General features: G+C 44.8%; 1 protein-coding gene and 1 non-coding gene across 2 annotated transcripts; one reads left to right on the top strand and one right to left on the bottom strand.

Moving 5' to 3' along the window:
• Positions 1-1,066: 1,066 nt before the first annotated feature.
• Positions 1,067-3,085, bottom strand: LOC133799790 (uncharacterized). The gene is made up of 3 exons (XM_062237785.1): positions 2,730-3,085; positions 2,507-2,588; positions 1,067-1,246 (listed from the first exon to the last, which is right to left on the bottom strand). The coding sequence occupies exons 1-3, from the start codon at positions 3,083-3,085 to the stop codon at positions 1,067-1,069; spliced, it is 618 nt and encodes a 205-aa protein (XP_062093769.1).
• A 4,082-nt stretch (positions 3,086-7,167) lies between these two features.
• LOC133802821 (small nucleolar RNA R71) lies at positions 7,168-7,274 on the top strand. Its single transcript, XR_009877567.1, has one exon. It is a non-coding gene; the product is annotated as a small nucleolar RNA R71 (small nucleolar RNA).
• The last annotated feature ends 16,178 nt before the right edge of the window (positions 7,275-23,452 follow it).

Below are 23,452 nucleotides of genomic sequence, written 5' to 3' on the forward strand. Positions count from 1 at the left end.
CAACATATTCAAATTTCCAAGAAGCATTAAAATTAATCCAAAGAGTAATCAACCAAGCACACGGTTATTCACGCAATCACTATTTCCCAAATGATGACAAATGACATTATTAACGAAATTTCATCAGCTTAAGTGTTCAACAATAAAGACAAATCTAAATAACAAATAGTAAACTAAAAGAAAAATAATAAAAATAAAAACAAAGTCAATATGATATGCCCCTCCCCAAAACTTAAATTTCACATTGTTCCCAATGTGACATGAAGACTATGGAGAGAAGACTTACCTCAAATGACACGCCACATCAGTATGGCGGAGGTGGCAGTGGGGGGTTGTACGGATTAAACTTTGGCAGAGGGGTGAAGTATTTTTCATCAGCTGAACTCATCGTCCACCTAGTGACCAAAGCATTTAATTCTTCGACATGCACACACCCATACTCATTATGTTGTACCAGATAATCATTGTAGTGCTGATTTTGCGCATGATGCGACTGGACTAAATACTTATTTTGGCGGATGATATAATCCAATCGATCGTGCATACACTGAGTGTGTTCATCAATAGGCCCACCAAGTGCCAAATGTGAAGCACTACTACTTGGTCCCCCCTCATCAGTGGCTCCGGTAAGAAGTGGATCAATCTCCTCCTCCTCGCCACCTCGCGGACGTTTAGGGGCTGGGCCTGGTTGAGGAGGCTCAAGAATGGCTGGAGGAAAGCCATGAACCATAGATTGAGTGATAGGCTTCATGGGCTTCCAAATGATATCTCCGTCAAGCACAGGAACCTCACAAGTTTCACACAACTGAGTGATGAACGTGCCATGTGCCAGACCAGCAGCTGTGTTGAACTTACTAATGTTGTGAATGCTATGATGGATTATTCGTCCCACATCCACGGATTTTCCCATCATGATAGTATAAACTAAAAGGTAACGATCCCGATCAATAAACGAGACATGAGAACTAGGCAACAAACGAGCACTCACAAAATAAGTCCAAGCACGGGCAATGCTATTCAACTGCCAGCGAAATAAAAACTTTGGCTCGCCACCTTGATACTAAAATCAAGCCCCTGGCAAGCTCAATGTTTCGGCCACCTCCACATAATCAACCTCACTAAAATGGGCCCACAGCCAATATTCATCTTCAGTTACTGGAATAGTAGGGAGATGGAGTAAGACATTAAACGAATCAATATCGGAAGGCACCTCCTTGCCTCGAACAAAATCCTTTTGGTCATCATCCTAACTTGGGAAATTTGCATAAAACTCATATAATTGAGGGTAATTTGCAGTATCCACTTGCAATTGTTTAAAGACTATTCCCCAATTACGACGCGCAATTTCAGCTTAGATGTACTCATAGGGGGGAATCATTAGAATACGGTTCCAATTGGTATTCCATCCCCCTTTCCAGGACAACAAATTTCCCATTAATTTTTTTAAACAATTTCGCCGCCTCCTTAGTTTTTAATTTTTCTATGTTAAAATCAGCGGGTGGAGGCGGTGTTGGTTGGGCTCGGGATGAGGAGGCTTTCTTTGAAGAGGCACCTCTTGTGGGATTTCTCTTAAGACCCATTACACCAATACAACAAAAAACTAAATATCCCCAAATTTTCTTAGAAAGATTGAGCAAACCCTCTCCTTGTTTTTCCACTCCCCAAAATTACCAAATTACAATAAACAAGCAATCCAACCACTTACACCAGACAAAACCCCTCAATTTCTCAAAGAAAAGTCACTAAATAATCCAAAATGATAGAAAATGTCCAAGCTTCCAATAAGAAATCACTAGAAATGATATGAGACACTTACTTGAATGTGAAAGCCCTTCTTCTTTTTATCTCTTTCAAAAGTGAGATACTCTAAATGGGGAAATGGGTTGTGAAAGTTGAGAGAGAAAGGAGGTAAGGGTGATGGTGAAGGTGAGTAGTATGAAAAAAAATGAAGAAAAGGACAAAAATTAGGGTTCTTAACCCTATCTGCACAACACACGCTGCGACCCTAGCAATTTAATGTCGCGGCCCGCATCAAAATTCTAAAAATAGCTGGGAAGGTATGCCGCGGCTCTAGTCTCTCCATGCCGCGTCTCGCATCAAAATTTATGGGAAAACCAAATCATAATGCCGCGGTTCTACATCTCCATGCCACGGCCCATCCCAATTTTTTCTAAAATCCTGGGCCTCTAGAATGAGCTATGTCGTGGCTCAATAAGACTATGTCCCGACCCTTAAGAATTTTTTTATTTTGTTGTTTTTTTCATTTTTCTCATTTTTCAAGCTTTTCACGATTACAAATGTACAAAAATAAACCAAATATCCATAATTTACAAGTGCGAAAGTAATAAAAAAATAATACAAATAAATGTGGTGGCTCCCACAAGCGCTGTCGTTAACGTCATTTAGCCAGACGCTGAACTCCTCTTCAAAGAGGCTTCAAAAGAAGAATTGACTTTGCTTGATCAAACATACTGCCCAGATATGGATTCAACCACTGAACATTCACCTTGAAAGGTTCTGCATTTTTGTCTTGCACCTCCACCGAGCCATATGGAAACACCTTCACAACATTAAAAGGGCACAACCATCTGGACTTCAATTTACCAGGAAATAGCCTCAACCATGAATTAAAAAGAAGTACTTGTTGTCCAGGTTGAAATTCTCTTCTGACTAGGTTCTTGTCATGACAGGCTTTTGTACACTCCTTATATATTTTTGCAATTTTTTACGCCTCGTTACGAAATTCATCAAGTTCATTCAATTGCAAAATTATATTTTCACTAGCAGCAGTCCAATCCAAGTTTAACTTTTTCATTGCCCAGTATGCCCTGTGCTCTAGCTCAACTGGAAGACGGCAAACTTTCCCAAAAACTATGCGATATGGGGACATATCTAACGGTGTTTTAAACGTTGTTCTGTAAGCCCATAGTGGGTCATCCAAATTCTTTGACCAGTTTTTCCTTGAACTATCCACGATCTTTTCAAGGATACTTTTCACCTCCCTGTTTGAAATTTCAGCTTGACCATTTGAGTGGGGGTGATATGGCAATGTAGTACGGTGGTAGACACCATAATGAGCTAACATTCTATCAAGTTGTTTGTTGACAAAATGACTCCCTTCATCACTAATGAGAGCTCAGGGTGTACCGAAACGAGTGAAAATGTGTTTATGAAGAAAGTTCAATACAGTTTTTCCGTCATTGGTCTTTGTCGCAGCAGCCTCCACCCATTTGGACACATAATCAACAGCTAACAGGATATACTCATTATTGTATGATGGTGGAAACGGACCCATGAAGTCAATGCCCCAAACATCAAACAGCTCGACTTCCAAAATCACATTGAGAGGCCTCTCATTTCTCCTTGAGATATTTCCAGGGCGTTGGCACCGATCACAAGCCTTCACAAAAATGTTAGCATCTTTAAATAAACTTGGCCAATAAAAACCACTTTGCAATACCTTAGATGTTGTTCTTGTGGCTCCAAAATGTCCACCACATTACAAGTTGTGGTAGTGGGCAAGAATAGAATGCAATTCATCCTCAGGTACACAATGGCAGATAATTTGATCAACACAATGCTTATAGAGAATAGGCTACTCCCAGTAGTAATGCTTCACCTCAGAGTAAAATTTCTTCAACTGTTGCCTTGTCATTTCAGGAGGCACAAGCTTTGCAACAAGGAAATTCACAATATCCACAAACCAAGGCACAACAGGATTTTCACTTACCCCAAACAACTGTTCATCTGGAAAGAAGTCATTGATCTACACAGCTTTCTCATTTTGACTATCTTCTATTTCCAGTCTAGACAAGTGATCAGCTACAAGGTTTTTAGTACCCTTTTTATCGCGAATCTCCATATCAAACTCTTGTAGCAATAGAACCCATCTAATTAAGCGAGATTTTGCGTCCTTCTTAGTCATCAAGTACTTGATAGCAGAGTGATCAGTATACACAATCACCTTATTACCAATCAGATAGGGTCTGAACTTCTCAAAAGCGAAGACTATGGCTAGCAACTCTTTTTCTATTGTGGCGTAATTCAACTGTGCATCATTGAGAGTTCTACTAGCATAATAAGTTGAGTGAAATACCTTATCAATATGCTGCCCCAAAACTGCACCCATAGCATAGTCACTAGCGTCACACATCAATTCGAATGGTAAGTCCTAGTTTGGAGCCACAACTATAGGTGCAGATATGAGTTTCTCTTTTAGTACCTTGAAGGCATGAAGGCACTCTTCATTGAAATCAAAAACCACACCACTCATTAACAGTGAAGAGAGAGGCTTAGACACTTAAGAAAAATCTTTGATGAATCGTCGATAAAATCCCGCATGGCCAAGGAAACTTCTCACACCTTTCACTGACACCGGAGGTGGTAATTTCGTAATTGTTGCAATTTTTGCTTTATCCACCTCAATACCATCTCTAGAAATCTTGTGTCCCAGAAAAATTCCCTCTTTTACCATAAAATGGCATTTCTCCCAATTTAACACCAGATTTTCTTTTTCACAACGATTCAACACATTTTCCAAGTTACATAAACAGATGTCAAACGATGAGCCAAAGACAAAGAAATCATCCAAGAAAATCTCAATACTCCTTTCCCCCATATCTGAAAAGATCTCCGTCATGCACCATTGAAATGTTGCTGGAGCATTACATAATCCAAATGGCATTCTCTTGAAAGCAAATGTGCCATAGGGACATGTGAATGTTGTTTTCTCTTGATCCTCTGGTGCAATAGCAATCTGATGGTACCCTGAATACCCATCCAAGAAACAGTAGTAGCTGTGGCCTGCTAATCTGTCAAGCATTTGATCAAGGAAAGGCAAAGGGAAATGATCCTTCCTTGTAGCCTTGTTGAGCATGCGGTAATCAATACAAATCCGCCACCCCGTCACAGTTCTCGTTTGAATGAGTTCATTGTTTTTGTTTTTCACTACAGTCATACCGCCCTTCTTAGGTACCACTTGTACTGGGCTCACCCATGCACTATCAGAAATTGGGTAGATCACTCTAATGTCCAACCATTTAAGAATCTGCTCAAGTACAACCTCCTTCATTGCTGGATTGAGTCTTCTCTGAGCCTCTATAGATGGCTTGCTATTCTCCTCCAATAAAATTTTATGCATTACTGTTTAAAGACTCATTCCTCTAATATCAACCAAAGTTCACCTAATGGCCAATTTATGCTCCCATAAGACCCTCAACAATTTTTCCAATTCTGTTTTTGAGAGGTCAGTTGAAATAATTACAGGTAAAGTCTCCTTCTCTCCCAAGTATGCATAACATAAATGATCTGGAAGAGCCTTTAATTCCAACTGCGGTGGCTGCTGAATGGATGTTAATGGTCTTTCAGGCCCCTCTGCTAACTTTTCAAACTTCTTCCTGTATGGTTGGTAAGAATTAATCCAATTTACATATTCTCTCATCTCAGCATCATCATCATCTACCTCACCACCTGTTAACACCGCCTCTAAAGCATCCCTACTCACCCTTCTTTTCGAGACTGCCTTCTCTATCACATCCACACTATAGCAACTGTCACTAGCCACCAGATACTTCATGGCCTTGAAGACATTAAATACCACCTCATCTCCTTGGACTCTGAGTTTAAGCTCTCCCTTTTGAACATCAATGAGAGCTTGGCCTGTGGCTAGAAATGGTTTACCGAGAATAATAGGTACATCCATATCCTCCCCCATGTCAAGAACGATAAAGTCAGCAGGAAAAATAAACTTATCCACCTTCAGAAGAACATCTTCAATAATACCCCGTGGATGCTTCACCGATCGATCTCCTAATTGTAGAGTGATTGTTGTTGGTTTTACCTTACCCAAACCAAGTCTTCTGAACACAGATAAGGGCATTAGATTAATACTCGCCCCCAGATCACATAAAGCATGCTTACATTCAAATTTTCCATTGTGCAAGGTACAGTAAATCTCCCCGGATATCTCAACTTTTGGGGCAACTTCCTCTACAATATTGCACTGCACTCTTCAGTGAGCGCCACCGTCTCGTAACCCTCCATCTTCCACTTCTTGGACAGAATCTCCTTCATGAATTTCACATAGCTGGACATCTTCTCTAAGGCCTCAGCAAAAGGAATATTGATATGCATCTTTTTAAACACCTCTAAAAACTTAGAAAACTATTTATCAAGAGTAGTTTTTATAAGCCTCTGAGGATATGAAACTCGAACTGGCTGGTCAATAACAACTGGAGGACTCTTTTCTAAACTTTGGTGGTCTTTAGTAACCCCTTTCCCAATTGTATCAGATTTTTCACCCAACTCTTCATTCTGAACTGCTGACTGCTGTACACTGGCCTGTTCAATTTTTTTACCACTTCTCAGAGTTATTTCTTGAACTTGCTCCTTAGGGTTAACTTCAGTGTTGCTAGGAAAGTTTCCCTGTGGTCTATTATTTAGCATATTAGCCAACTGCCCCACTTGTGTTTCAAGATTTCTGATAGAAGATCTAGTCTCTATCATGACCTGAGTTTGGGTGTTGGTGAGAGTCATAATACAGCTTGTAATTCATTAGGCCTTTCTGGTGGAGCTTGATTCATTGGTTGTTGAGGCCTAGGCTGTTGCAATGAAGAGGCTTGATTCATTGGTTGTTAAGGCATATTCTGCTGAAACTGGCCCTGAAACTGAGATTGCTGGCCCAGATTGTTCCTCCAGGAAATATTAGGATGATTTCGCCACCCAGGATTGTAAGTGTTGGAGAATGGATTATGGAATGGCCTCTGAAAATTTCCCACAGCTTGAACCTGAGCTTCGTCCATGGGAATGTTATTATTACTACTAGGAGGACATTGATCAAAAGAATGAGCACCAGCACAAATTTCACACCTAGTTGCCATCTGAACCGCATTAACAGATACAATGTTCTGCTGTAATTGTTTTATCAAGGAGGCCACTTGTGCTATCAGAGCAGTAATTGCATCAAGTTCATGCACCCACCCTACCTTTCTAACCCCAGATGACCTCTCCTCAGACCACTGATGATTATTTGTGGCCATGTCCTCTAGCAGCTCATATGCTTAATTGGCACTCTTACTCATGAATGCCCCACCAGCCGCAGCATCAATAATCATTCCTGTTGTACCACACAGCCTGTTATAAAAATTGTGAACCAGCATCCACTTCTCTATACCATGGTGGGGGCATTTCCTCAATAACTCCTTGAAACGCTCCCACGCATCATATAATGACTTTCTATCCATCTGATATAAGTTATTAATTTCGCCCCTCAATATAGCAGCCTTCGAGGGAGGGAAAAATTTATCCAAAAATTTCTGAGCAACGTCTTGCCAAGTATTGATAGAATTTTCCTGAAGCGAATTAAGCCAACTCTTAGCTCTTTCTCACAGAGAAAATGGGAAGAGTGTCGACCTTATAGCATCATCACTGACCCCATTGTACTTGAATGTATCACACAACTCTAAGAAATTCGCCAAGTGCATATGGGGATCTTCAGAACGCAAACCACCAAATTGGACAGTGGATTGCACCATTTTCAAGATCGTCGGCTTAATCTCAAAATTATAAGCCTCTACAACCAGCGGTCTTATACTATTCTGTACTCTCGTTATAGTGGGCAGTACATAGTCTCTCAGACTCCTGGCAGCAGGATTTTGAACCTGATGTTGAAGAACTTTGGGAACCTCATTATTCCTCTAATTTTGTGCCATCTCTATAGTCTGATGAGCCACCCTCTTGTTTCTTCTGTTTTTTTTGCACGTCTTCTCAATTTCAGGATTTACAGGAACAATACAACCTGTCCCTCTTCTGCTACGCATATAACAAAACCACCTGAAATTTACAAAGGAACGCAGCTGAAACAAATTAGAAACCAGACAAAAATAACCAAATTAGAAATAAAATACATTAGACTTATAATGATAGTTTTTCAGTCCCCGATAACGGCGTCAAAAACTTGTTGCGAAATTTTATAGCTACACAAGTCCACGTATCGCAATTCAGTAATAATCTTGGTAAAACCAAGTATCGTCCTCAAGGAATGAATCGCCAATTACCAGTCAATTAATCGTTTTGTTCTATTTGGTCAATTAAACTTTTGATTCTTATAAACAACGCAAAAGAAAATATAAATTGCTAAAAATATAATTACGAATTCAATAAAACAATGAGTAATAGCAAAACCTTGAATTTAAACAATGAGAGTGTAATTAGGACATTTAATCTCACCAACTATCATCCCTATTACACCCTAATACAAAGTACTAAATTCTTCTTCTTTCTGCCTATTTCAATTAACGAGTTGACAAAAGCAGCTTATAATCATATTATGAATTATAAACTCAACCTAAGTGACAATTTCCTATATTTCTATGGTCAATTTAATCACAAAGACAACATTAATCTTAACAACTCAATAAATAGTTACACAATTAATATGGATACTCTTGTTCCAAATTAGAATTGTGTCCAATATAACCAAAGCAAATTCAAATCGCACTTCTAAGATTTTGATTCAAAAACATATAGATAATGACTATAGATGGCCAATCAATAATCAATCAATAAGTACATGCAATAAGGAATAGAAAAGAAATGAAGAAGAAAATTGAAATTGCATTAGTTCATAATAGGGATTCAAGTGATTCAATTAAAAATCCTAAACCGAAAATTAGTTCATAATTGTCATTCTAATCACAAAGTAATTTAAAAGTAACATAAATAAATAGATGAAAAGTAAGCAGTTGAGAATTCTCCAAGCTTTTTTCAGCCACCAAGACTCTCCCCCTCTATATCCCTCTTTTTCGATCTTTCTTTTCTTTATAAAACCTAATTTTTCAATTTTAGACTAGGCGGGCCGTGGCTCAACTTGCACCATGTCGTGGCCCGTGTCCATAATTCTTGAAGATCTACATATCCTGGTCACGGCTCTCCCATATCCATGCCGCGGCCCGTGTCTCTGATTTCTAGGATTCACCTCTACTATGTCGCGGCCCTCCTTAGCCATGTCGCGACTCAAGTCTCTCCTCCGAAACAATGGTTCAGTTTAAAGGGCTGGTCATGGCTCTAAAGCACTTATGTCGCGACTATTAAGACATTTCTCAACTCATGCATATTTAAGCTCAAAAAATTACCAACGCCTCCAAATCACATTGAGGTCCATCCTTTGTCAAAAATATTATCAAAACTTGGATATTTCTTCTCTTTTAGAACCTTTTTCCTCCAAGTACTCAAATCTTTCTTTTATTCACCAAAACTGCAAAACAAACAAACAAAAGCATAAACCCACACTAAATGAAAGGAAAATGCCATAAAAGACTACCTAAAACACCACCTAAACATGAAATAAACTAGACTCAACAATGCGATACTCGACTTAGGGTTGATTATTTGTTAAGAAGAAGGACGAATCAAAGAGGATGTGTAACGAATACCAAGAGTTGAAGAAGGTGATTATCAAGAATAAGTATCCACTGCCAATGATTGATGACTTGTGTGACTTATTGCAAGGCAACAAAATGTTCTTAAGGATTGATCTTCGATCTGGTTATTACCAGCTGAGTATCAAAGAGGAAGATAATTCAAGCACTACATACTGCATGAGGTATGGACGTTGTGGATTTTTGGTGCTGGCTTTTAAACTGACCAATGCTCCAGTAGCTTGCATGGATCTAACAAATAGAAATTTTGAGGATTATTGGGACAATTCTCGATTGAGTTTCTTGGTAACGTAATTTCCTACTCCCAATCAGAGACAGAACACAAGAAGCATCTCTGTCTTGTATTACAGCAGCTAAGAAGAGTAAGCTGCATGCAAGGTTGAAGAAGGATGAGTTCTGACATCTTTGAGTAATATTTATGAGCGACATTATGGGAAGGAATGGGATCATGCTTAATCTAGTTAAGACAGAGATAGTAAATGATTGGCTAAGGAACGCTTTAGAGGTGAGAAGTTTCTCGGGATTGGTGGGATATCATCAGCATTTTGTTGAACATCTTCGAGGACTTTGATACCCTTGACTGAATTCACACGTAAGAATTTGAGGTTTATCTGGATTGGTAGATGCGAATCGGACTTCTATGAGTTGAAACAAAGGTTGATCATTTCACCATGGTATCAGTACAAGTATGTGGTGGACTGATATACAAGATTGTGTAGTGGATACATTCTTCGTTGTTTGAAAACAAGAAGTCTGTAGTATTTGGAGGTGCGGCATAACAGAGACTAGGATGTGTCGGTATTTAGACTGGGGACGGTGATTGTGTATGCTTCATAATAATTAAAGGAATAATAATATAGATATTCTACATGGGACTTTGAGCTGACAGTAATGATATTTGCATTTAAGGTGTGGCGACAGTACTTATGTGGGGAGAAGTAGGAGATATACATTGGCATAAAAGTTTAGAGGGTTTGGTTATCCATAGTGGTTCGAAAATGAGATAAAGATGTTGGTGAGAACTGGTGAAGGATTGATAGTGAAATCCTTTATTACCTAGGGAAAACTAATGTGGAGGTTGATGCCTTAAATTGGAAAGGTCTAGGCCAAGTGTATGATTTGAAACAGATTGCAGCAAAAAGTCAGTTGAGGGAACAACTAGAATTGGTATTGAGTTTGTGATTCATAAGCTAGAAGATATAAACCCTACAAATGGTGAAATATAGAAAGTGAATCTTAATAGTAATAGCTAAGGACTCTACTATTTTGACATGGGTTTATTGAGATATGAAGATCGTATATGTGTTCCAATGGATGTTGGCATCAATAGAGAGATTTTGGATGAATCGCATTCCACTCCATGCTCCCTAAACTCGGAAACTACGAATGTGTATAAGGATTTAAAATCTGTATATTGGTGGCTAAGCGCCAAACCTTTTAGCAAGTGATGGTTGAATACCAAAAGCCAGTGGGGTTATCATGACCTTTGGGCATTTCAGAATTAGATGGGTGGATATAGTTATGGACCTTATGGATGAATTACCTTGGGATATGGGTAATATGATTTTGGTATGAGAGGTTGTGATTCGATATACCAGACAACACACTTTCTGCTTGTTCGAACAAATTATAGTGTGGAACAGTATGCTAAGTTATATGTGAAGGGAGATTATACGTCCCCATGGGGCACCAAAGTCTATAGTCGCATATCGAGATCCCACATTTATTTCTAGACTATGAAAAGGCTCACAGACAGCGATGGGTACAAGATTGAGATTTGGTATTACTTATTAGACAAATAGATAATCTGTGAGGACAATTTTGATATTGGAGGATATGTTATGGGCATGCGTACTAGATTTTGGGGGATCCTGGAGTACGTTTCTTCCCTGGATTGAGTGTTTCTACAGTAATAGTTACCAGTCAACTATCGAAATGGCTCCGGATTAGATGCTATATGGTAGGAAGTGTGAGTCACCTATCCATTGGGATGAAATTAGTGAGAGGAAGTATCTTGGTCATGAGGTAGTTCAGTGGACCAATGAAGCTACTATGAATATTAGAGCTCGGATGCTCGCATCACGGAGTAGACAGAAAATTTATTTGGATCAGATGCGCAAGAACATAGAGGTCCAGGTAGGAGACTATGTTTCCCTCAGAGTTTCACCACTGAAAGGGGTGAAAAGGTTTAGGAAGAAAAATAAGTTGAGCCCTAGGTTTGTTGGACTTTTTGAGATCCTGAGAAAGATTGGGCATGTAGCTTATAGACTGGCTATGCATCCAGCTTTATCACGGGTTCACGACATTTTTCATGTATCGATGCTTCGGAAGTATGAGTCGGATACCACACACGTGCTGAGTTATGAGAACCTAGAATTGGATCAAGATTTATCCTATGAGGATAGGCTAGCACAGATTCTGGATAGAAATGATAATGTCTTGTGGAAATTTTGAGGATGAAATTTCTATTAGGAGGGGATAGTTGTAACGTCCCAAAACTCCGAATAAGGTTTAGTACCTTGGTTAGTGTGCCATTCGGAGATAATTGAAAATTATGTGATTTTAATTAAATATATGTGTGATCATGTGAATTATATGAGTTATATTATGATATGACTACTTTTGCATGTTTACGTGTATTAAATGTGCTTAAAGACCCGCTTTTGTTAAAGAGGGGCATTTTCATAATTTTGACCCGTTGAGAGTATAATTGTAAATTTATATGCTATGTGTTTGAGACCACATTATTAGATGGATATATTTGAGATATCCACCATGGTTCGATTCTTTTTAGAAAATTAGCGGAAAGGTCACAACAGGGATAAATACCCGACTCAAGGTGAGCCTAGGGGTATTTTTGTAATTTGCCAAATTATTGGGGTTTATTAGTGAATGGAATTAATTGGGAGAATAATTGGGATTAATGATTTAATTTGGATTTAGTGGTGGAATTTGAGGTTGAGTGGAGATTTAGGCAAAATGACCAAAATTCCCTTGGCTTAGCTTTGAGGGTAAGTTAAAGCTAGGGGCAAAATGGTCATTTGACTATTGGTATAAATTAGTTGGGGACCAAATGCAGAGCTCTTAGGCTCACTCACATGAATCTCTCTCTCTCTCACTATCCCTCTAGGTGCTCTTCAAGTATTCTTCAAGTAGAAGAGTTCTTAACTGGTCTTCTTGCGTTCCAAGGATTGGGAAGGGAAAATGGAATTCTTGGAGGAGGATTAGTTTCTTTAAAGGCCATAATCAGCTTGCTCGGAACAGGAATCGCACTTAGGGTCGTTTCATCATCTGCACGGGAAATGAGGTAAGAAAACTAGCATATGCACATAGAGTTGATTGTTTGTTATGTCTATAATCATTGATTTATTTGTGGATAATCGATACGATCTATATTCTCCCATCATGTTGAATGTGGGGTTGGTCGGCAAGCGTGTGTAACACATGCCGTTCGGCAAGGCTTTTTTTCTGGGGCCATGTAAATGATTCATGTGATTGGAATGAATATACTTGTAAACTGTGAAATGTGTTTATGATTTTTATGATGGAAATGAATGCAATTATTATCTATGAAGCATGTGGTTATTGTTCATAATTAATTGAATATTTCTTATGCCATGTGGGGTTTTCTTGTTGGGACTTGGCTCACGGGTGCTCTATGGTGCATATAAGGGCAAGCTAGAGTTGAACCAGCCATGAGTTGGAGGGCTATCGAGTGACGTGTACATATTCAGCCTGCTTGACCACCATGGTCAAGTTATTTTGAGGAACTTAGAACATTAGTTCGATTTCGTCGTGTTGACGGTCAGAACTCGTCAACGAAGTTAAGTTGGAAAAATGATCAAATCAAAATCACTAATGGGAAAGCTATCAAAACTTGAATAATAACTCAAGAACTAGGATATCACCACAATGGAGAAATTAATCTTTCATTCACACTTAAGGCTCTGCTACAGTAAAATTTCCAACCCCCTTTCAGGTGGTCTTAGAATTCCTTTTATAGTAGGCTCTAATGGCCTTAGGTACATAGTGGTCCAGGGGACCAAGTGGTACATTCGTACTGTGTCAGGGGAGTGGCTTCAGAGGTTGTGGACGTACATCTCGTACATGAGCAGGTGTCAGGGAGACGTTTCCACCACTTTTCTGTGCCCATGTCTGATACGTGGCGGCAGGCATAGTGGCGCAGGAGGTCGTGGTGTCGGCTTTGTCCTATGGCCGTAGACGTACGGACCATGATCCTTACCCCAGCAATCTCACTGGTCCTGGTATCTGTAATTAGTACTTGGTCGTACAAATATGTCGCATTCGACTCGTACGGGATCTCCTAAATATGGGGATCTCGAGGTGTAGGGAACGGGACCCTTGGTGAGGGATGCCTGGAGCACACTAAGGTCACCCACGGGCGCGGGCGATAAGTGCTTGGCCTCGCTCCACGTCTTAGCGTACGCGGCAAGATGCCTTTGGGCCATACGTGTCAAGTTATGGGGCGTCGGCCTCCCGAGAAGATGGTAGGCTGGTGGACCTCCAGGGGCGCGCGCGCGGGACCTTGCGCGGCCTCGCGTATGGGGCGCCATTGACGGCCTCGCAGCCTCCCTCGGCCTCGCGCGGTTGGAATGGCCTAAGGGCCTCGCGATACGGTGGGGTCTCGCCCACGCTGCGACCTTGTGGGACGACGGCCTCGCGAGATAGGGGGGGCTTCACCCATGCGAGGGCCTCGCAGGACGGCCTCGCGAGATGTGGCCTCGCGGAATGGCTTCGCGAGACGATGGGGCTCCGCCCATGCGAGGGCCTTGCGGGATGGCCTCGCGAGATGTGGCCTCACGGAATGGCTTCGCGAGACGATGGGGCTCCGCCCATGCGAGGGCCTCGCGGGATGGCCTCGAGAGATGTGGCCTCGAGGAACGGCTTCGCGAGACGGTGGAGCTCCGCCCATGCGAGGGCCTCGCGGGATGGCCTCGCGAGATGTGGCCTCGCTGAACGGCTTCGCGAGACGATGGGGCTCCGTCCATGCGAGGGCGTCGCGGGAAGGCCTCGCGAGATGTGGCCTCGCAGAATGGCTTCGCGAGACGGTGGGGCTCCGCCCATGCGAGGGTCTCGCGGGATGGCTTCGCGAGACGGTGGAGCTTCGCCCACATGAGGGCCTCGCGAGATGGCCTCGCGAGATGGTGGCCTCGCGGAACGGCTTCGCGAGGCGGTGGGGCTTCGCCCATGTGACGGCCTTGCATTTTCCCTTGATGAGATTATGAGCATCAACACTTGCCCCCTTAGTCTAAAAGAGGGTCTTTAGGTGCTCTTGTAGACTATTCATCTTGGTCCCTATAAATAGGCCTTCATGCATGGCTTAATTTTTACACCTTACTTCCTTGGCTTAGTGCTAGTTAGACCCTTGCTCTTTTCGAGAGGTAAAGGGTTCAATCCCCCACAACCTCACTTTTTCCATAGATTCATCCTTTTTTTAATTTTTTCATCATCATTCATTTTTCGTTTTTTTTTTTTATGTATGAGCTAGTTTCTTGGTGTGTATATTTTAGGACTAACACACATTTCTGGTTAATTCTTGCAGACACGCATTTTCAACGCTTTGGTGCTTTTCGCCTCCCAACCTTCCTTGGACTCCGACCTCGTTCTTTTAATCGCTTGAGGTATATTTTCTTTCCTTCTCCCGTTTATTTACCTATTTTATCGGATCCAGACTAGCAACACTTGGGATGGGGTACATTAGTCCGAGCTTGTAGTGAGTTTGATCGTATGCACGCCCCTCCTCTTTTTTTTATATATATACCCTGTAGTAGTCCATTTAGGGCGTTTGCATCTAGAGGTATTAAGCCTATTCCTTTGTTTTTTGTAGCCTTCCCCTCGTTTATACGTGAGCCCCTTTTTGCTGTTGGGACGAGGTTTCATGGCCAGTGAGGGCCCGTCCGACATACCCCCAAGGACTGAGTTTATCGACCTGTCTTCAGACTCAGAGTCCCCTAAGGGAAATCCTTACCAGGACTATGATTCTTTGAGGCAAGCCCGCATTCGCCACCTCGAGTGCATGGCTGATCTTAGGCATAAAATTTGGGTGGTAGAGAGAGAAATTGACTCGGTGTTGAGGGGAGATGGAGGACTTTCACCCCTGGGCCTTAGTGACCATGTAGCGCGTCTTAGGACGACCCTTTTTGAATTGCAGTGGGAGTTAGAATTTATGGAGGGACACATTCCGCCAGAACCTCCTACTCCCCTTTCGCCTGATGACGGTCATGGGGCTGTTAGCTCCTCTCCTCAGCCTCTAGTCTCAGTTGATCCTAGCTTAGCGCTTCCGTCGTTGCTCCCTCGATGGAAAACTCTTGCTAGAAAGAGAAAATGGAGGGTTAAGTGCTCTGCCTCTTCCTCACATATTTCTTTTGATTTTGCAGATATGTCGAAAGCACGCAGACAGGTGTCCGTCCGGGAAGAAGACGACGCCCCCCTACTAGCGTCCAGCCTAGTGTCCCACATGTCTCCAAACAAACTGAAGGCCATCGTGAGGCACTACCAAACTCCTCCAGAATACGCCTTGCATGCTCCTCAGGAGACCTACCGGGCCGACCGCCCTGAGAAGGGCTTCATGGCTTTGAGTGAGCAGATTATGAAGGCGGGTGGCACCGTTCCTCTGCACCTCTTCTTCGTGGCGATTCTCAACTATTTTGATTTGGCCCCTCTCCAACTGTCGCCCAACAGTTGGTTGACTTTAAGTTGCCTCTTCATTTGGTTCAAGGATAACGAGCAACGCGCCCCGACGGCACAGGAAGTGCATTCCTTGTATAACCTTATTGGAGTGCACAATTCCAAGGGCTTCTACTACTTGCAGAAGGCCAACAGTGAGCTTCCCTTAATAGATGGCTCGGTGTCCAACCCGGGGCCCTGGAAACAAGAGTTTTTCTGGGTACAGGGGCCTCTTTCAGTTCGTGAAGGCTTTCGCGCTGGACCTAGTAAGTATCCTGGTCTTTTTCTTTTTCTTATTAAAATTCACTGTTTTGCACTCTTGCTTGTACTGACGTTGGCGCGGTTCTTGCAGGGCAATTTGTTGATCCCTCGGTCATCGGGTCGGAGGCGGAGGCCATAAACAGACTCATTGCTGCAGACCCCGCCCTGAAGAAGGCAGCAGTCCTATTTACCATGGCGAATCTCAACCGCCACCAATTGTCCCCGGTCTCTAACCCCAAGTTCCTGTGGTCAATTACTGGGACTAAGAAGGCTATGGCTATGTTGGCTGGGCCATCTTTACACGATGGTGAGGCTGAGGTGGAGATGGAGGATGCCCCCCTGTCCCCAGGGGGATGTCCTCCTTATGACTCCCATGACCGGGACACGGCCTTTCAACCTCTGGACCCGCAGGCCGCGGCAGGATGTAACGCCCCTCCTGGCCTTGATGGCGCGGACGTCTTCTCTCAGGTCCCTCATGACATTGGCATTCCAGATGCTGACTATGTCGACCTCTCGGAGCCTCCTTCTAATGCACCAGGGTCCCAGTTTTTTCCCTTCTCTGCGCCGCCTCCTGCTTCGGCGAGTGGGTCATCTGTTCCTGTCCAACCAGATGTTCCTAGCGTGGAGGCAGAGCCTTGGGTGACCAGGATGGCCTCAGTTTATGGGCAGCGTTTTGTTCCAATAGCTGCGAGTCTTCCTGTCTCCGACTGGAGGGGCCTGGGGAACGTGACTCAATCAGACCTCGGGGAGATGCTAAGGCATGCCGCGGCCTGGGTGAGGCTTTGCACCTTGCGCTGATTAGCATTATGCATAGATGCATATGTGTTTTTCTTTTTGTTACTTATTGCTGATGCCATTGATTTTCTTGTGCAGGTCTATATCGTGTCTCTTCGACATGCTGACTCGTCCGGCGCCCTCTCCGCATCTACCACTGAGAGGGACGGCCTCATAGTCCAGGTCCAGGAGCTCGAAAATGAGCTTAGCGCGACCAAGGTACAATTGTCAAAGGCCCGAACTAAGTATGCCAAGTCGGACTCGAAGAATGAGAAGTTGAAGGCTGGGATCAAGGAGCTGAAGGGCAAGGCTAAATACTTGGAGCGCGAGCTCAAGGGGTCCCAGGCCGCTGCGTCCGGGTCGCATGAGATGGTTATCCAAATGGGGACTGAAGTTGAGGCCCTTAGGGCTGAACTACAGTCGGCTCAGGAGAAGGTCGCTTCCTTGGAGGCGGAGAAGGCTTCCTGGGAGGCGGCGAGAGCTTCCTTGGAGGCGGAGAGGGTCATAACCGAGCGCAAGTCTATAGACTGGGCTCTTTACAATGTGTGCAAGCAGGATCCCAACTTCGACTTCTCCTCTTTTGGCGAGCAGGCTGTTGCCCGAGCGGCCTGGTGGAGTGCCCACTACGGGAGGCCTTGAAATAGTCTCGCTCATTTTTTGTTTTTTATTTTGTAACATCATCATCAGTGCTACTTTTAATTGTTTTAATTGTTAGTAACCCTTGTATTATCTTGAGAACTCTCTTTTTTTTTCTAATGTATGAATACATATGATGTTGCTGTTTATTTCTTGTTCTACTGCATTTGAGGCCCTTTTATGCCTGTATGATGGGGTTTGGTTGGTTCCCTTCTTTTATTTATCAGGCTGGAGGTCCTTTGGAACCCATGTGAGAGGGTTCATTGGGACCTCTTTTGGTGCCTCTTGGTGGCTTCTATAAGGATATTTTGACCCCTTGGGTCTTAGCTATCCTTTTATGTTTTTCTTGCGCGCGCTTATTATTTCTTTGCGAGAAGCGTCCCTCTTGTCATTTTGCATAGTACTATTTCTGCAAGGGTCTCTTTTAGGACCCTTTTTGGCTAGACGGCTTGGTGGCCGCTCTAGACTTATTAGTGTTGTCACTATAAATATTTTTCTTTCGTAAGGCCTTTTGGCCTCCTTGATGTTCACAAGGGTAGCTAATCCTTGTAAACTCAGGGGAGGCCTTGCAAGGTCTTTTTACTATTTTCTGTGTTTAGGGACTTCGTCTAGGGCCCCGATATAAGTGGTCCTTCTAGGACCTCCCATTGAACGGTCCTTTTCAGGGCCATGGTCCCTCTCGGGTCCTCCTAATGCATAGGGGGTCGTTTCTAGGCTACTCCTAATTGAGGGCCCTTTTCAAGATCCCTTATCAGAGGGTCTTTTTTAGGAGGGCGAGGGGTCCTTTCCAAGATCCTCCGTTAGAGAGCCCTTTTTAGGTTCCCCTTGCTAGCTGTGTTATCGCCCCTTGTCCTGCCCCCCAAGTGTTTGGTGAAATTTATTTCGGCGGACACTTTGGCTGATGCCCGAGTATCGAAGAAAAAATAACACACGAAGTGGCTAACAGTTTTACTTATAATATGTGGTTTCATTCATCATATTCGTAACATAATGGTCTCATACACGTAGTTGCAACGGTACATAGGAGGTTGTCATATGAAGCAAAACATAAAAAGACTCACATCTACTTAGGAGGCTATCTAGGTAACCTCTTTGATTTCTTCCTATCCTATCAAGGCAGCGTGCCACACTTGTGCTGTTACCCGTGGGCATGGGCGCCTTACTGGTAGTACTTCCTCAGGTGTTCTGCGTTCCATGCCCAGGGTATGATGGTGTCGTCCATGCGAGCCAGCTTGTAAGTGTTCGGGGGGATGCACTGAGCAACCTGGTAGGGCCCCTCCCAATTTGCCCCCAGCACTCCTGCACCTAGGTCTCATGTGTTTGGGAGCACCTTCCTCAGCACCAGGTCGCCGACTCTGAAAGTTCTCTCTCGCACTCTCGAATTGTAGTACCTTGCGGCGCGTTGCTGGTATACCGCCACCCTCATTTGGGCTTTTTCTCTCTTTTCCTCCAGCATGTCTAAGCTTTCGGTCAGGGCTACGTGGTTGGTTTCGTCTCCATATGCCTGTACCCTATGGGACGTGACTCCCATCTCGACCGGGAGCACAGCCTCGCACCCATAGGCCAAGGAGAATGGGGACTCCCCAGTAGTCGTGTGTGGGGTGGTTCTGTAAGCCCACAGCACATTTGGTAACTCATCTGCCCAGGCTCCCTTCATCTTCTCCAGCTTTGTCTTTAGGTTCTTCTTTAGGACCCTGTTGATGGCCTCCACTTGCCCATTGGCCTGGGGGTGTACCACCGCGGAGAAGCTCCTCCTTATACCTCTTTCCTTATAGTATTCATCGAAGGCTCCTCCTTCGAATTGGGTACCATTGTCGGAAATAATCGTGTAGGGTACCCCATATCGACACACAATGAATTTGTTGACAAAAGAGGTGATGTGCCTAGCGGTTATCTTCACAAGGGGTTCCGCTTCTACCCACTTAGTGAAATAATCCACTGCCACCACCGCGTACTTCGCTCCACCCCTGCCTGTAGGAAGAGCGCCGATTAAGTCTATCCCCCAGATAGCGAAGGGCCAGGGGCTGGGCATGCTGGTCAGTTCGCTTGGGGGTCTTCGAGGGTAATTGGAGTGCCTCTGGCACTTGTCGCATTTCGTGGCAAAGTCATGCGCGTCTTTCTCCATGGAAGGCCAGTAGTATCCTTGTCTCATGGCCTTCCTAGCCGTGGAGGGTCCACTTTCGTGGTTGCCGCACTCTCCCTCGTGGATCTCTTGTAACACCTTCAATGCCTCCTCTTCTTCTACACACCGCAGGAGTGGCATGGAGAATCCTCTTTTGTAAACGACCCCATCTATCAAGGCGTACCTTGCGGCCTTGTACACCAACCTCCGAGATTCGTTTTTATCCGCAGGCAAGGCTCCTTCCTCCAGGTACCTCATGATTGGCTCGGTCCATGATTTCTTTGGGACGCTGATCATGTGCACATCTGCACCTTCGATGCTGGGCTTTGGTAAGTCCTCCACAGGTATTGATTCCAAGACATCACCATCCTTGGTAGATGCCAGCTTTGCGAGTGCATCGGCATGGGTGTTCTTTTCTCTGGGGATTTTCTCTATAGTATATGCCACCATTCGTCCCAGATAACCCTTCACCTTCTCCAAATATGCTGCCATCTTGGGCCCCCTTGCCTGGTACTCCCCCTTTATTTGGCATACCACCAATTGAGAGTCACTGAAAATATGAAGGCGCGTTACTTTCAATTCCTGGGCTAGACGCAGGCCAGCTAAGAGCGCCTCGTACTCCGCCTCATTATTGGAGGCCTCAAACCCAAATCGGATTGCGCAGTACAGTCTGTGTCCCTCGGGCCCGGTCATCATGATGCCCGCTCCCGATCCTCCTTCATTCAACTCCCCATCAACATGCAAACTCCACTCCTCTACACCTCCTAGTTCATCCTCCATAACAGGTTGCTCCCCTCCTTCACTCTGTCCTTCATTCGGCTGATGGGTGAACTCTACTATAAAATCTGCCAGCACCTGTCCATTGATGGAGGCCCTTGGGGTGTAGACAATATCAAACTGACTTAGCTCAATCGACCATTTCATTAGTCTCCCTGAAGTCTCTGGCTTATGTAAGACTTGTCTCAAAGGACTATCTGTTAAGACATCAATTGTATGCGCATGGAAGTAAGGCTTCAACTTCCTCGATGCCACTACTAGCGCATAGGCCAGTTTTTCGATCTCTGGATACCGGCTCTCTGCGTCCACCAGATGCTTGCTGATATAGTATACGGGCTGTTGTTGCTTCTTCTCTCCCTTAACCAGGGTTGCGCTGATGGCATGCTCAGACACTGCCAAGTACAGGTACAGCTTCTCACCCTTCTCTGGCTTTACTAACAGGGGCGGCCTCCCCAGGTGCTCTTTCAACCTGACAAATGCTTCCTCACATCTTTCATCCCAAGCGAACTTTTTGCTCCCTTTGAGGATGTCAAAGAATGGGAGGCATTTATCGGTGGACCTTGAGATGAACCTATAAAGGGCCGCCACCCTTCCTGTTAGGCATTGCACCTCCTCTTCTTATTCTTTGGCGGGCTCATTTCTATGAGTGCCTTTATCTTGTCAGGGTTGGCTTCGATACCTCTGGAATTGACCATGAAGCCCAAGAATTTTCCTGAGGATACCCCGAAGGTGCACTTGGTTGGGTTCAGCTTCATCCGGTATTTTCTGAGTGTGTCAAACATCTCACCAAGGTCTTTGTTGAGCTCTGCTGCTACTTTGGTCTTCACTAGCATGTCATCCACATAGACTTCCATATTCCTTCCTATCTGATCGGCGAACATTTTTTTCACCAGCCTTTGATAGGTGGCTCCCGCGTTTTTGAGCTCGAAGGGCATTAACTTATAACAGTAGAGCCCTTTGTCTGTAATGAATGACGTGTGTTCTTCATCTGCAGGGTTCATTGGGATTTGGTTGTACCCTGAGTAGGCGTCCATAAAACTTAGTAACTCATGTCCCGCTGTTGCATCTACTAACTGATCTATCCTGGGGAGTGGGAAGCTGTCCTTAGGACAAGCTTTATTCAAATTCATGAAATCAACGCAAGTTCTCCACTTCCCGTTCGGCTTCGGCACGAGTACTGGGTTCGATACCCACACAGGGTAGAAGGACTCACGGATGAAACCGTTGGCCTTCAACTTATCAACCTCTTCCTTTAACGCTGCGTATCTTGTTGGATCTAGCGCCCGCCTTTTCTGCCTGAGGGGCCTTGCTCCTGGGGAGATGTTCAGGTGGTGGCACATTACGCTGGGGTCTATGCCCACCATGTCCTCATGACTCCATGCAAATACGTCTAGATTATCCTTCAAAAATCTTATCAATTCCTCCTTCACGTCACCTTGTAGGCTTCTCCCTATCTTCAATTTCCTTAAGGGTTCTTCCGTCACCGTAGCCTCCTCTACTTCTTCTACCGGTTCCGCTCTTGCCTCATCCACGACCCGAGGGTCCAGCTCCTGCGGACCCCCTGTGGGCATGCTTATCGCCTCATGTACCACCATGGCCATTGGCTCACGTGGCTTTGCAGGCGTGCGGAGTGAGGTGTTGTAACACTCCCTCGCTTCTTTCTGTTGTCCTTTCATACTTGCGACCCCTCCTGGAGTTGGGAACTTGACAACCAAGTGATATATTGAAGTTATGGCTTTCAATTCTCTCAGGGAGGGCCTCCCCAATACCGCGTTGAAAGCTGATGCACAATCTACTACGACAAAGTTAGACATGAATGTAGTCTGGCGGGGTTGCTCCCCCATGGTAAGTGTCAATTCGATCATCCCAAGGGGTTTCACTGAATCCCCTGTGAATCCGAATAGGGACGACTGGCAGGGCTTCAGGTGACGCATACCCAATCCCATCTTTTCCAAAGCAGGGCGGTATAGGATATCCACTGAGCTCCCGTTGTCCACCAAGACTCGATGCACACGCATATTTGCCAACTGGACTGTCAGCACCAGCGGATCATTGTGGGGGAAGTGCACCCCTCGTGCATCTTCCTCAGTGAACGTTATCGAATTGTTTTCCCCTTTGAAACTCTTCGGGGGTCGTTGTTCTAAACTCATGACGCAGGGAGGCGGTCATGGAGGTCCACCAGCCTACCATCTTCTCGAGAGGGAGGCTGCCACATGGGCGAAGCCCCACCGCCTTGCGAAGCCGTTCCGCGAGTCCACCACCTCGCGAGGCCATCTCGCGAGGCCCTCGTGTGGGCGAAGCTCCACCGTCTCGCGAAACCATCCCGCGAGACCACCATCTCGCGAGGCCATCGTGTGGGCGAAGCTCCACCGTCTCGCGAAGCCATCCCGCGAGACCCTCGCATGGGCGGAGCCCCACCGTCTCGCGAAGCCATTCCGCGAGGCCACATCTCGTGAGGCCATCCCGCGAGGCCCTCGCATGGGCGGAGCCCCACCGTCTCGCGAAGCCATTCAGCGAGGCCACATCTCGCGAGGCCATCCTGCGAGACCCTCGCATGGGCGGAGCCCAACCGTCTCGCGAAACCGTTCAGCGAGGCCACATCTCGCGAGGCCATCCCGCGAGGCCCTCGCATGGGCAGAGCCCCATCGTCTCGGGAAGCCATCCCGCGAGGCCACATCTCGCGAGGCTATCCCGCGAGGCCCTCGCATGGGCGGAGCCCCATCGTCTCGCGAAGCCATTCCGCGAGGCCACATCTCGC

Source organism: Humulus lupulus, chromosome 9 (genome assembly GCF_963169125.1).
Source record: "Humulus lupulus chromosome 9, drHumLupu1.1, whole genome shotgun sequence".
NCBI lineage: Eukaryota > Viridiplantae > Streptophyta > Magnoliopsida > Rosales > Cannabaceae > Humulus > Humulus lupulus.